Consider the following 14,988-nt stretch of genomic DNA (forward strand, 5'->3'; position numbering starts at 1 on the left):
AATCTTCGATGGCCCCCAAGAAGTTCTCGACAGTGAAGTTTTCCAGGGATATTTTTTCTTTTGCATCACGGGGCTTCAAACTCGCCATATTTTGGGTTATTTTTAAACGTTATAGGGGTTTTTTCGTAAAAATATTAATGTTTTGTTGTTCTTGGGGTAAGCAACATAGGAGCTGGAATTTGTCAAATTAGGACATAAGGGCATTAGGCCAGGCACTATTTTAGTTGGATTTTAGCAGTAAAAACGCGAATAATAACATTAAGTGAGAGGGATCGGTCCAGAATAACGTTTCATATTTATATTTGTGCTTTATTTTTTTTTGTTTAAATTATGGCTCTTAGGGCAACATAACCTTAAAGCAAAACTGACATCTGTCGTACGTTTGACAAGTCTATTCTTTACATTGTTGCCAACTAATTTTTAAAAAATCCATGACGGGAAATTTAAATTGTCTAATTGTATTTATCGGTTTCAAAGGTTTTCTTCCATCTCAATAGTATAGTTATTGTTACGCCATTGGTCTTCCCGCTTGTTATCTTCCCAAGGATGTAGCTGTAATAAGATTTATGCTTCTACTGGCAACACTGACAAAATCATTGTCATCAACCACACGAACCGAAAAACCCTAAAAACTAAACTGCCTGGACAAAATTTAGAAAATTACCTGAATTGCTTGCTAAACTGTAAATTTATTTCTTTAGCTTCAACAGCTTATTGGTTCATATTTCAGCTCCAATAAATTCTTATTCTTTTATTGGCAAAACTGATAAGCCAGTGCTACCAACCACGCGAACCGAAAAAAAACCCGAAACTAACCTCACTTTTTCAACGCGTGTCACGTTGACGTTCTTTTTCGTTTGACTATCGTAACGAAAGCATCCCAGAAGTTTTCTGGTTCAGCGCTGGTAAAATTACAAGAGATTAATTGAACTATCTCGACCAGAAAATAAAATGGTAAGATCGACCCGACTTCTGTTTACCTAAAAACGGAAGTTTAACTTTGCATATTAATAACGCAGGCGACCAAGGAAGTCAACCCCGAGAAACCCGGACAGGAGGCCGCGTTGATTCACAGGATCAGGATCACCCTGACCTCCCGTAACGTCCGGTCCCTGGAGAAGGTCTGCTCCGACCTCATCGACGCTGCCAAGAAGCAAAAATTGAGGGTCAAAGGTCCCGTGCGTATGCCCAACAAGATTTTGAGGATTACCACCAGGAAAACACCTTGTGGTGAAGGTTCGAAAACTTGGGACAGGTAAGAAAGGATTAGTAGTAGTGGTAGAATCCGCATTTAACCTAAATACTCTTGAAGTTTCTGAAAGAGTCAAAATGAGTAATCACACTCAGAATTGCATGTGTTAAAAATGTTGTGTCTCATTAAACAACATGCAAGGGATTTCTTAACATTTAAATGAATACAATTATCCTCGAACTTGTATGGTGAGAACACTGAAATTGGTCATAGTCACATAATAAAGATATTGCTTTACTTTTATAGGGTGTACATGCCAGTAGTCGGACAGTTTTGTCAAATGTTAACTTTAAAATTCTATTAAAGATAAAATACTTTTTTTAATCACGAAATTGATGTCGGCAGGTGTCTGTTTATCATAAAAAAAACTCAAATTGGAAATCTTTAGTACTTGTTCTTAAAAAATATGGTTTTTCCTACAAAAATGCATTTTTGCTAGTGATCATACACTTATGCTGAGTAATTAAAGATTTTTTCATTAATAACCCTTTTTACAAAAGAAAAAAATAAATAAATATGAATAATAATTTAATATAAAAATATATAAATGATTAATGGAAAAAATATGTTTTACTTTGCCTAATCTTAAATGGGCATTCTGTAACAAACTATAAAAATAGGAATACCTTGTATTATTTGAAATAAAGGAACAAAAAACTAAATTTCTTTTCTACAACAAAAAGAGATCTACTACAGATCTAAGTTGAGGTTTTCTTCAGAATATTTCTTAGCACTCGGCCTTTTTTGACAATTCTTTTTCTGAAGCAAATAAAACCATCTCAACATTAAACTTTTGTTAGTGGATGACTACTGGATGGGACCAAAAATTAATCATATACCAGTAATCAGACAGTATTTCTAAAGGTAAATAAATGGTTTAATATTGAAAAATTATAGTTGGTTACTGGCTGAACAAAATAAAACATAAGTTGTATGCTTAAAAAAAAAATTTTGCTTTTTATTGTGCTAGTAACCGCACACCTTATTTTTTGTTTGTAATTTTTCAAAAATTATAAAACAAAATACTTTTCTCTATCTATTTTAAACATGATAACATCATAAAAATTAACCACTACATATTTTACTTACCTTTATAATGTACTTGATCTCAACTACTTTAACAAATATTCTTAAGTCACCGACACAATGCCAACTTTGAACTAAAGAAAGAAAGAAAATGTGCTATATTACGTAAGACAACAAAATCTTGTGTACAAGCATCCTAAAAACTAAAAAATTCCAAATTTACTTTAAATTTCAAATTTCAAACAAACATAACATCTAAAACACTTTACCATAACATTTACACACATTGCCAAAATTAATCATAACAAAACAGATTGAGAAAAAAAAAAGCATCTTTTTGATAAATTTCATTAAAAAATAAGTAAAGCTGTCAATAAAACAGAATTTAGAAGAAGTAAATTAAATTATTTAACAGGAAACAAAACTAAAACACTAAAATGATGTCAGAGCACAGGTTAAAAGGTATCATTGAAAAAATCGTCAAGGCTATAATATGGCCTGGATAATGAAAGTGATTTAAATTCCTTTTTGAATCTCTTAACTTCTAAAATTTGTCTGATACATAGAGGAACATGGTTGTAAATTTTTTTGCTAAGGTATATAAATGAGTTCTTGGTGAGGGAGAATGTAGGGATTGGTAAGGGTCAACTGATATTTAAGACAGAGAAAAACAAACCACCGAGAATGGACAAAGCCGGGACCGATTTTTCTTACGCATGTGCGAGCTTATTTGGTATACCTGTCTTATTGCCGGTCCCCTGCCAGCCGTCGGTTAGTCCGGTAATATCAGAGAAAAACAAACCACCATGTGGTGGTTTTTTTTGGTGGTTTAGGTGATTTGTTTTTCTCTGGTTATAGGACCAACCATATTCCCACAGAAAATGCCTTTCGATATGTTTGTGGCTATATTATGAAAAGAGCACTTGAAGTTCATATTAACTGTGATACCTGCACCAATTTCGGCAAAATGTGTGATGAAATGGATATAAATAGATTATTTCTTCATTTTAAGGCTTATAATTCCAGTATATGTAATTTTGGTGGCTTACAATCTCCTCCAGAAGAGTTTATTTCATAATATATATTTAAATTAAAGGAAATATTCAATTGTAATTTTGAGAAAATGTGCATAAACCAGGGAATATCTAACAATTTATTTAACATAATAAAAACTATTAATTATGAACACCCTTGTGCACATTTTCCAAAAACCTTTATCTTAAAATTATTTATAAGGTTGAAAATATTTTACACCATTAAATATAATAATAGGGTCTTAAAAACAAATAAAGATAAAAATGTTCGAAAACTAAAAATTTTGCGGAATGTATAAATGTACCTAGGTTTAATTTAATTATTGCCAATGTATTTTTGTGTTTCATTATACAATGAGCCAATATTATTTCCTCAAAAAATGAAAGTTTGTTTAGAAGATTTTTTGTTTTTCATTATTTATCCTAAATGGTAATTTTTATAGTTGGCACTATACCGGGTGACACATGAAAAAGGGAACACGCAATAACTTTTTTATTTTTCAAGATAAACAAATGAAATTTGGTATGTTAATAGAATGGTTATAAAGGCATATTTTGACGTATTCAATTGTTTTTGATCACTTCCGGTTGAACCGGAAATGACAAGAACTTTCTTATTTTAAATGGGACACCCAGTATATTTTTTCATACATTTGTTTATCTTGAAAAATAAAAAAGTTGTTGCGTGTTCCCTTTTTCCTGTCACCGGGTATAGTTTAGGTATACCTATAACTTAACTATACCAACAGTAAAGTAATGTAATAATTTTCATTTCAAATTTCCAATAAAATTTTTAATCTATTAATTGTCGTATTTCTCTCCGTTACTTTATATGTAGTGCCAGTCATTTAAGCCCGCTCAAGGGCACCAAAATTGGACCCCAGAAAATCAACGGTAAATGCGGGTTTTGTCGCTTCTCGGTGGTTTGTTTTTCTCTGTTTAAGAGTCACTTGTGGATGTACTTACAATAGCCCAATTTTTATGTTCTATGAACCTAATTAATTTCGATACTAACAATAATCAAATAATTACCAAACATTGAAATTTGACCCCTTAAAAACACATTTTTTAGGTTCCAAATGAGAATCCATAAGAGAGTAATCGACCTTCACTCACCCTCAGAGATCGTCAAGCAGATCACCTCGATCAACATCGAACCCGGTGTAGAGGTTGAAGTCACAATCGCCGATGCATAAACTGTTTTTAATTTAAGTTTAAATTGGTTACAAATAGATCGTTTTTGTACCTGAATAAGTCGTTTTTTTTCCTGCAGTAAATCTGAATTGAGGTAATGGGAAGGCAAATCAGTTTTTAGTTATTAGCAGTAAAGCAGCATTTTGATAAATTAAGTAAATCACAACATTTATCAGCTTAGGAATAAGCAAGTGAAGATTGTATTTGATCAGTTATAGGAAACCGCATAGAGGCGAAATTTTGCAACGTCGCGCGTGTACGAGTGACTGCGACCGCCCCAAGGACGGGATCAGGGTTGCCAGTCTATTGCAATTGTAATAGATCTATTACTTTTTCAAAACTTTTATTACCTTGTTACCATTTGCCAAAATCCATCTAAAATCTATTACCTATTACCTTTTAAAAAGAAAATAAAAGCGCTCTACCTACATAATGAATTGAGTTCATATTTCGACTCCTGATTATTTGAAATTCGCGATCCAAAGATCGTGGCGACGCGCCGCCACGCTTTGCGTTACTACCGACTCATAAATAAAATATACTAATAAAATAAAAAAGCAACTTTAGGACCAAAGTAACTATTAGTTTGACTGATTTAATATTTAGTGCTAATCAACAAATATATTTCTAAAACGAATTCTATGATTAAAGCTTATAGTTTATTAGTTTCCTTGATTGAGTGATAGATTAGTTATAGGAGTTGTTTGTTAGTTCTTAGAAACACTTTAAAAAAATTTGAATCCTTATTAGTGTTAGTTATTTAATATGGTTATAAACCAAAAATCCATATTTTGTTTAAGTTTTTTTTGGTTGTTAATACATTTTTTGTTTTTCATATCTTGTTTTGTTGTAGTTTTTGTTAAGTTTTTTTTTTTAATAAAGATTAACCTAATATGTATGCGAATTACCAACGAGCCTTATTTAATCTTGTTTTTTTGTACTGGTGTAAAAATGGCTTACTACCTAACACGTACTCCCTACTAATACTACTAATTTTTTTTTCAAACATTTGACTTATAAAAGAAAACCATTAAATTCGGCGCCTTTCATTTTTGGTCGACACCTGAACTTCTAAAAAGCTGATTTTATTTCTATCTTTGTCTAATAACGTGAGAGATAAAAGATAAATACATTATATTAATGTCATAAAATATTTTTATCTAATAAAATCTCTAAAATGTTTATCTAAATATTGAGACTTTTATATATATTACTTTTACAATATTTTAATTCAGTATCTAGTTGGTAACTTTTTGAGACGTTAGAAGAATTTGAAAATGTAGATAAACTCGGATTAAACAAACACCAAGCCATGAAGTAGGGATAAAGAAACATATTATACTACTCCTCGAACCAAACAATTTGATATATGAGATACTTAACTGCAAAAACTAAATGGTAGTACACTTCATAATAGGCGTCTTTTTCTTCGCGCATGATGGTTTAATGTTTCCGTTTCATATCGGCATCCGTTAAACAGTCAAAATTTATTTATTTTTTAAACTAAATATAGATTCGAGCCGAGAATATGCCTAACCCAACAATCACAACTTTTTTGACAATTTATTACCTTTTTTTCAAATCTGTTACCTTTTCATTGGATATTCTATTACCCCTTGCAAAATCAAACTAGCGACACTGGACGGGATTAGTAAACATCTGACTTTCGTGGGAGGTGCGTCGTTTGGCGACAAAATGTCCCAAAATATTACGCGAAAATTCAGGCATTTTTAAAATATTTATTCTAATGCGGGTTTTACAGACATGACAATGTGTAAAACCCGCATAGAATTGTAATCTTAAAACGTTTAATATGCTGTGTTTTGCATAATAAAAAATTAAAGCGTTATTCTAAAAAAATATCAACTTTGATAAAAATATAATAAAAAATCAGAAATAAAACTCTAATAAACAAACTTGACAACATATCATTTTTTAAATAAAAGGCTCAAATAAACCGCCTTCTTTCGCTAAACAAAAACTTAACCCATCGTAAAAGCTATTTCGCACCTCCAAAAGAGTTTCAGGTAAAACGGAATTGACACCTTCGACAATTTTATTTCGCAATTCCTCTAAATTTGTTGGCCTACTAAATTCATGCTTGTAAATGGTCTGCTTAAGGTAACCCCACAGATAAAAGTCATTCGGAGATCTAGGAAGCCATTTAATATCGCCAGTCCCACTAATAAGGCGGTTAGAAAAAGTATTTGTTAAAAATTCTTTTACCCAAGCCGCGTTATGAGCAGGACAGCCATCTTGCTGAAAATAAACCGATCCCAGGTCTACATCAGGTAGTAGGATTTGAATGGCAGGAAGAACTTGGTTTTGCAGCAACTCAAGGTACTTTTGGGCATTTAAAGTGCCATCAATAAAAAATGGCCCTATAACATTGTCGCCCAAACAATCAATTTCTGAGGATATTGGGCACGAAACTGAAAACTTCTGTGCTCGTTTTCCTGAGACCAATAACGAACAATGGAAGGATTGTGTTTGTCATGTAATGGAAAAGATGATTCATCAGAAAACAAAATATTTTTTAAAAAATATTCGTTTTCATTTGCCTTTTCCATCATGGTTTCACAAAATTCCATTCTTCGCCACTGGTCTTCAGAAAATATTTCCTGAGTTTTTGAATACTTGAAACATTTGTACCCATATTTTTTCCAGATACGAGCAACAGTTTTATTGCTCATTCCCAGTTCCTCTCGAACACTTGACCGTGTCGAATCAAGTTCTAGGGTACTGCAAACCATCTCTTCCCGCCGTTCTATATCCTGGACCACTTCAACAGGTGGTTGGTTCTTGACGTTTTGTGTGGCATTTTTTACAATCTTGAAGACAAAAAGATGTCTCAAAATTTGTAACCACATTTAAAACCGTTTTTGCACAAGGAATCGGTCTATTCTCAAATGTCTCTACATTGTACTGCCGAATTGTCTCCATAAAACCATTTAATTAGTTGAACTCTTTCGGAAGGGGTATAAACCGCCATAGTGAAAAAAACACGAAAATAACGCTCAAAAATTATTAATGCAACATGCAGTAACACAGCAAAGTGAGGTCTGCTGACTCCCGGTTCATAAAAATTAAAACGAAAAATTCCGCCGCCTGCAAGCCGCAACCAAGCGGTGTTACCATTATTTTGGGTAATACGTAGCTCACGATAACACGATCTGTATATTACTATATGACTCTAACTTGGAGTTTCATTGTTATTTGTCTAATTATTTGAAAAAAGGTAAATGAGACTTAAAAGGTAATGTTTGTTTTTAACATAAAAAAAAGGATTCTTATTGTATTACCCTGTTCTTTTTCTTGAGGGTCTTGTTTATTGAAATTAAAAATTACTTTAAAAGATAGGAAAGTATAAATACATAAATTATGATCTTTCATGTTTTTTCCTTTGGTTCTCTGGAAGCCATAAAGCAGAAACACGATCTTTCTTCTGCTTCCTGAAGAATCCCGACAAACGATAAATTTTCCTTTGTACAGACGGGGTAAAAAATAAAACAACCAACATACTTAGGAAAGATTAATATTAATATAATCATATTTTTACATAAAATTAAAAAAAAAATACAATAACAACCCGAGCTCCGCCCGAGCCGTCGAAACAAATATAATTATAATATGTGAACATTTTAAACTATTTTTTTTTTACAACAAGGCTCTACTACGAAAAGTATGTATATCTAATTACCTTAAAAGAACATTCACTTAGACAAGTAACGAAAGAAACACCGCGAAACACGACAATTGTACCGACAAATGTCCAACGTAGTTCTTTTAAATAAAAAAAAAATGGTACGGATGGTTGTTGGTTTATTCACGTTGATATAAGCTGGAAAAGAAGAGAGAGTTAAATTAGGCATACAGATATGCATGTGATTTTTTATATACAGGACAAAGATATCGCCCAAACCACGTTGTACTACTAACTAAAAATAATTTTACACATACAGAGTGGGACACAAAAAAATCATGTCTTGAAGCAAGCTTTACTTGTTAGGTAATAATTTTTTTGTCTTTTAGAGGATTTGTTTTAAGAATTGTGTTCAACCTAGACTTACGAAACTTGTATCACAGTTAATCTAGGATACCTGATAAAGACTAACAGTGATATTTTCATTTTTCTACTACAGAAACTTTGTTATATGCAAGTTCTTTAATGTACTCTTGAAAAACTTTAATTTTTTGTTAAATATGTCCTAGATTTACTTCTTACGATATCAAACTTGTATAATAGGTGTATTTTTCTTAATCAGAAGGGATTTATATCTTATATTAGAACATAAATGTCGACTAAAAAAATTGAATTTTCCTTATTCCTGACAGATATAAAAATGGCATCAAATGCCTGCGAGAGATCTAAAATTACGTCAAATTTCGGGAATAAAAGCTAGCTTGAAATGCCTAACTTACAAATTTCCCATACAGTGGGGAAAAAATTTAAAAATCTCTGATCCAGAATAACTTTTCATGGAAAAAGGAAAACAAGTAAAAATTAAAGAACATTTTTTCAAAAATTCACCAGAAAAAAAATAGTGTCACTCAAACCGCGGTATCCTAGAAACTGACGATCAACCGACAGTTTAATAACGTAGGACCACGTATCGTTTGAAGGTTAGTACTAATCAATAGTGGCGCCATCAGTTGGTTAATCCCAGGACCTATTGACCAATGTACGTAATTGTTCATATCTTTCCAAGCTCATTTTCTGAACCTCTTGGAATTGGATTTTTTTTATCCCGTTCTCCAATATTTTAGAGTAATTTTTGATCTCTCTCAGGCATTTTTAGCACCTCCAAAAATAAGGAAATCACTATTTTAAGTCTACATTTATGTCCTAAAGGAAGAAATAAATTATCTTATAATTAATTTTTTATTCTTTTGGCGCATTTTATAAGAGAGATAAATTCCTTTTGATTGTGGAAAATATCAAATGAAAGAAAACTTAAAAGGATCACCTTGAATGCCTGGAATAATAAGTACTTCCAAGCCTCGTCCAGGCAAATAAAAGTCAATTTTACTAACTATTTTAATTCAATAACATTCCAATCCTTTTTGGTAACTTTTACGAACAAATATGTAAAATTTGTCTTCAAAAAAAGCTCTAATTCCAAAATTTCCCATACATACGAGAAATCTGCTTAGATTTAATAGGTTTTCACCCCAGATTTTCTTCCACTGTATAATGTGAAATAAAATGGATTTGGACTAGAGGTTCAATTTTCTCATACTGCATAGGTCATAATTTCTTTTTCCTAATAAAGGACTCAATAGGGACGAAAATGAAGCAAATCCATGCATTAGAGGTTTATTTAGTCACCTTTTTCAAAATCATGTCCAAGAGGAGACAGTTTGAGGTAACTTGGGTCATAGCTTGACTTCTAGTCCTCAAATCGAAATGGTTTTTGTCTTAAAAGTTTCTTTTAAACTTTTTTAAGTTTCCATTGAAAAAATCATAAAAATCCATTCATTAGAAATTTTTTTTGTCAAAAATTTTGAAAATTATTGAGATAAATGACAGTTTGAGATAACTTGGGTCATAACTCCACTTCTAATGCTCAGATCAGCTTGATTTTTGTTTTAAAAATTCCTTTAAAACGCTCTTAAGCGTTCATTAAAAAAAACCTCATCAATCCACGGATTAAAAATTGTTTTATCCACATTTTCACAAGATTTATACAATATTAATTTAACTTAGACATTTCCTGAATTTGGATACGTCGATATATATGAAGAATTATTAGTTTTTGGTTTATTGACATTTGCTGTTATGCAAAACTGGCGGCATCAGATTCGAGCTTTAAGCCATAATTAAGTCTAATAGACTCAAATAATAAAGCCGACAATGCTGCCATTGTCCCTGCGTTTGGCGGGGTCCAGACACCGCCGTCGTCGTGCTCAGCCATTATTTTGTGCTTAATATGACTTTTGGTTTTCTATGCGATTATTTTGTTATAGTTTTTTAGTCTTAATATAGCTTTTGAGCTTTACTGTCATTACATGTTAATTTAATATAATTAGCCAGTCAAGTATACCTATTGGTATTTTTATTAATTATTATACAGTCCATTCTATCGATTAATCCCCCAATATATACTTACAGATTTAACTGTGGATTTAATAAAGTTTTTCCTAGCGGTAAGGTCAAAGTCCGGATAGTTGTCGTACACCCTTTGACAGACAGTCTTCATAGTGATCTCCTCCAAGTTGGCGCCCTCTAGCACGCTCTTGATAAACGACTTGATCTCGTCGTCGGTCGGTGGTTCGCTGCCCTTCTTCTTCTTGACTAAGGGTTCGTCCTCTGAGGAGCTGCCCTCGTTGCCCGCCTTCTCTTCCTCCTCCTCTTCTTCCTCGGAGGACACGTCTTTGGCTTTACGACCCCTATGAACCAACAAACAAAAAAAGCACAATAAGTTTTACTTAATTAATTATGAGGGAAATTTCGTGTATATAGTCATTTCCATGGGGGAACAAAGAAATTCCGATAAAAAAGGTTAAAAAAAACCCGGTTGCCGATAATTGCGGTTTTTTGTATTATTTCACAGGGGTTGCCACATTTGGGCGTTTTCCTTCCATTTATGGAGAAAACTAGATACATATTAGGGGATTTCTTAGAGGAACCAAATTTTGATTCAATATACTTAACCCTTAACTACTGTAGTGTCGATTTAATAGCGTTACGCATGTAGTGCGGTCATGGTGACCGCAAATATAATTACCGCCAAAAAATATATTTTTGTGTTTTTCATATTGTTTTATTATTTATAATAAATATTTAAAGGTTTTTAATGAAAATCGAAGGTAAACAAACAAAACCAGTAAATATATTTTTTTTTTAAATGTTTTTATTTCATAAGGCTTTTTTTTCAAAATTTTACAGTTTTTTTTTAAAATAAACATTAAACAAAAAGTAATAATTCTAAAATAATATGGCTTATTTTTTCTTAAAGATAAAGGTATGGAGTTACAAAAAAAAACTTAACATTACATAAACAACATTATCTAAAAAAAATTGCACATGTTAAAAAAGTTACAAATTATGCCTGCAGTTTATGCAAAGCTTTGTCGAACACTCAACACAAATGGGTTTTGTACACATGTAGCACAAATGAAAAGTTTTTCTTTTTAGTTTTGAAGGACAAGTGTAACACGTTTTCCTTTTTTCCAATTTTTCCATTTCCACCTGTTCCAGACGTTCTTCAGGAATATTTAGAATTCTTTTTATTGTAGACCGTAGATCTCGAGCAATTCTTGGATTATTGGCTCTTCTTTCTAAATGCGGCCTGACTAGCTCATCAGCAAGAATTTTAATAAAGTCGGTTTTTTCCATTACTTTATTGTTCTTATAACTCTGATGAAGAATATAGGCATTTACTCCGCTTATGTCCAAGATTCGGAAAAATATAACCATAGGCCATCTTCTTGTACGGCGACTTGTAGAGTGTTTGGCACATTTTTCATCTATGGCATCTACCCCGCCCTTCGTAGAGTTATAGTAGGTTACAATTTCTGGCTTTTCCGTGCCATCGTCAAATGATGTCGAATGGTGCATGGATGATACGAGAATCACTGCTCTATTTTTTTGTGGAACATATGAAACTAAGGTTACGTCTTTAGTAAAACCAAATAAAGTTCCATCCTTACCAATTTTTCTGTCTTTTTTAGGTAAAAAATCTGGGGGAATCTCTTTTTTATTTTTTTTAACAGTTCCGACATACGTAAGTTTCCGATTCTTTAATTGCTCGACAAGTTCTAAAGAAGTAAACCAGTTATCGGCGGTAATATTTCGATTTGATCCAGCTATTGGTTGTACTAATCTCAATACAGACTGTGTTGGTTTATTAAATTTTTTTAAATGTTCTTCCAAACCAAATCCATCAGAGTCTTTTCCAGTATATATATACCCATTAAAAAAATAGTGTGTACGTGCATCTGTCATACATACGATCTTGATTCCATATTTGCATGGCTTATTGGGCATATACATTTTAAACCTGCACCTTCCTCGAAAAGAGACCAACATCTCATCAATGCAGCAGTTTACTCCCAAAGAATATAGAGTCTGACAATTTTTGATAAACTGATCAAAAAGTTCAGATATTGCAGCAAGTGGATTTTCTTGTTTCCTGATATTTCGGTCTAAAGAATTGTCAAAGCGTAAGCACGCTAATAGAAATGCAAACCTCTGCTTACTCATCACACATCGAAATATTTCTCGTCCAGTGCCATCGGTTGCAAATATTCTGGATATATTTTCATGATTTGACACAAAAATTGCGCTGTAAAATAACAGGCCGATAAAAGCTTTTAACTCAACAATGTCCAAATCTTGATGCTCTGATCTTGATGAATTTTTTAGATTGGCCCTTTGTTTCTTTATTTTCTCATTAGTCCAATGCAAAATAGTTTTTAACATATCATCCGTGATCAGCAAGTTCCAAACTGCAAAAGGTTGTGCTTCATGCCCTAACAGACTAGCGGATCCTCGTAGAGTTGGTAAACGAAGCACAATATTGTGCTTTGGAGTTCGGCTTCGCGATGTAAAGCTCTCAGATGACCACTTGAATCGGTTTTTGCCATAGAAATTTCTTGATTTTTTGGAAGCTTGGTTTACCGGTTCCTCATAATCCTCAGAATCTTCCTGCTCGTCGGTATTGGCAAACTCCTCTTCTTCCCCTTCCTGTTCTGTATCAGTGTCATGTTCACTTGGTTCATAAATACTTTCACTGGCACTATCTTCATCACTCTCAATTGCAGTCAACATTTCATTTTCGATTTCATCTAACCACCTTAAACCTGTAGACTCAAAATCAGTATCGCAAAACCGAATTTTTTTTGACGGACCTGGCGCATCATTAGCCATAATAAATTTGAATATTCGTTACAAGCAAAGAATAAAATATTTCACCGTTACTGTACTGCGGTCACTATGACCGCAAAAAAAATTTAACTCGGCGTAACTAAAAAAATAGAGACATAAAACACGACGTACTCGCACTGCTTTCTTGAATTGTTCTAATTTAAAGGTACAAGGACGCCCAAGGCATTATAACTTGAGAGGGGGCAAATTTTAGAGATCTTGATAAGCGCTGCGGTCATGGTGACCGCACCACAGTAGTTAAGGGTTAAGTACATGGAGGACCAAATTCGAGGGTTAACATTAGAATGTCGCAGAGTTAATTAAAAAATTCAGAACATTTCCAAAGAAATTTATTTGAAAAATCTGAAAAAAAAAGTGCAGAGTAAAATAAATTACACTTTTTGTGTCTTATGTGATTTAAAATTGGTGGGATGTCTCTGCTTCTTTTTCTATGGATAATATATGGAATTACACCACATTTAATTACAGATTGATTGTAAAGGAAATATTTTAATGATAAATATATAGAAATTTTCTATCCGTCTTTCTCATAGAGATTCTTTCTCAAAAAAATCGTTACATGACTTATTTAAATCTAAAGATTGTTGTAAACCATTTGACAATATCAAGGTTTTTACAATCCCATCACTAACTATTCAATCAAAATGGTTGCATATACAAGGAAACCTTTTTGACAAAGAAATTCAGCTGCATTCATATGAAACTAAAATCCATACACAAGTTTTCAAAATATTTCAATTTTTGTAATTTTTTCCGTGAATTTTTTTCAAAGAAAGATTTCCACTGCTCCTCGACCCTTAACCATTTAAACTTAAAAAAAGAAACGGAAATTCTATTTTTTAGGTTCCAGGAAGGATGTCCGCCATTCTCTTAAACCCAATAGAACACTCGTCTCTAATTAGGAATAAAGAATATATGAGTGTCCGAAATCAAATCCGGAAACTTCAACCGATAACTAACTGTTGCCAAACAGTGAATTGAAAAGAATTAAGCGACTCACCGTTTTCCTTTGGCGCTACGGGGCGTGGCCGCCGCCCTTGCCGGTCTGCCCTTCTTCGAGGGCGTCTTGGCCGCCCTACCTCGGCTGTTTTTCGTTACGGATTTCCTTCGTTTCGAGGATGGTGCGTCCTACAACCGGAGATGAGCAAATTACAAACGATATTTTATTATTCAATACATATATATTATATTTCGTAATAGAACTAGCATTTATAATGCTATACCTTCTTAGATCTATGGTATGGCTATGTATACATGGTAGGGGAGAGTTCCCTTGAAGTGGACAACCCATGAAACGGACACATCGATTAATGCATGTTTGGTTACATATCTACCTATTTCTAATGCTTACTGTATATTAGTTGACCGTATAACGCGTGGTGGTTATCGTTTGGTATTAGTACACTCAGTGAAATATTTGTGGCAAGCAAAGTAAATATTTACCTGTTTTAAGAATTTATTTAGACTGGCTATTTTTCAAGATATCCGAAAGATTTTTGTGTTGGTTGTTTGCTTACTAGGTCTAGTTTCACCCAGGTATGTTGATCTCATTTATATTTTAAACCATAAAAGTAAAAATACGGGTTCACTAA

At 32.8% G+C, this 14,988-nt stretch overlaps 2 protein-coding genes across 10 annotated transcripts in view; one reads left to right on the plus strand and one right to left on the minus strand.

Annotated features, from left to right (window-relative positions):
• The first annotated feature begins 803 nt into the window (after nt 1-803).
• LOC126736636 (40S ribosomal protein S20-like) lies at nt 804-4,566 on the plus strand. The gene is made up of 3 exons (XM_050441088.1): nt 804-954; nt 1,020-1,255; nt 4,385-4,566. Exons 1-3 carry the CDS (start codon nt 952-954, stop codon nt 4,506-4,508), a joined length of 363 nt encoding a protein of 120 aa, XP_050297045.1. The 5' UTR covers nt 804-951; the 3' UTR covers nt 4,509-4,566.
• A 3,459-nt stretch (nt 4,567-8,025) lies between these two features.
• Nucleotides 8,026-14,988, minus strand: part of LOC126736131 (protein DEK-like) — a 29,413-nt gene continuing 22,450 nt past the window's right edge. For all 9 annotated transcript variants that reach the window (XM_050440353.1, XM_050440355.1, XM_050440358.1 and 6 more), the window contains 3 exons: nt 14,397-14,524; nt 10,617-10,896; nt 8,026-8,347 (listed from right to left, as the gene is read on the minus strand). In XM_050440353.1, the coding sequence (XP_050296310.1) occupies nt 8,333-8,347; nt 10,617-10,896; nt 14,397-14,524 (423 nt within the window). In that variant the 3' untranslated portion in view covers nt 8,026-8,332. The remainder of the gene's footprint in view (nt 8,348-10,616; nt 10,897-14,396; nt 14,525-14,988) is intronic.

The sequence above is a fragment of the Anthonomus grandis genome, chromosome 5 (assembly GCF_022605725.1).
Source record: "Anthonomus grandis grandis chromosome 5, icAntGran1.3, whole genome shotgun sequence".
NCBI classification, from domain to species: Eukaryota; Metazoa; Arthropoda; class Insecta; order Coleoptera; family Curculionidae; genus Anthonomus; species Anthonomus grandis.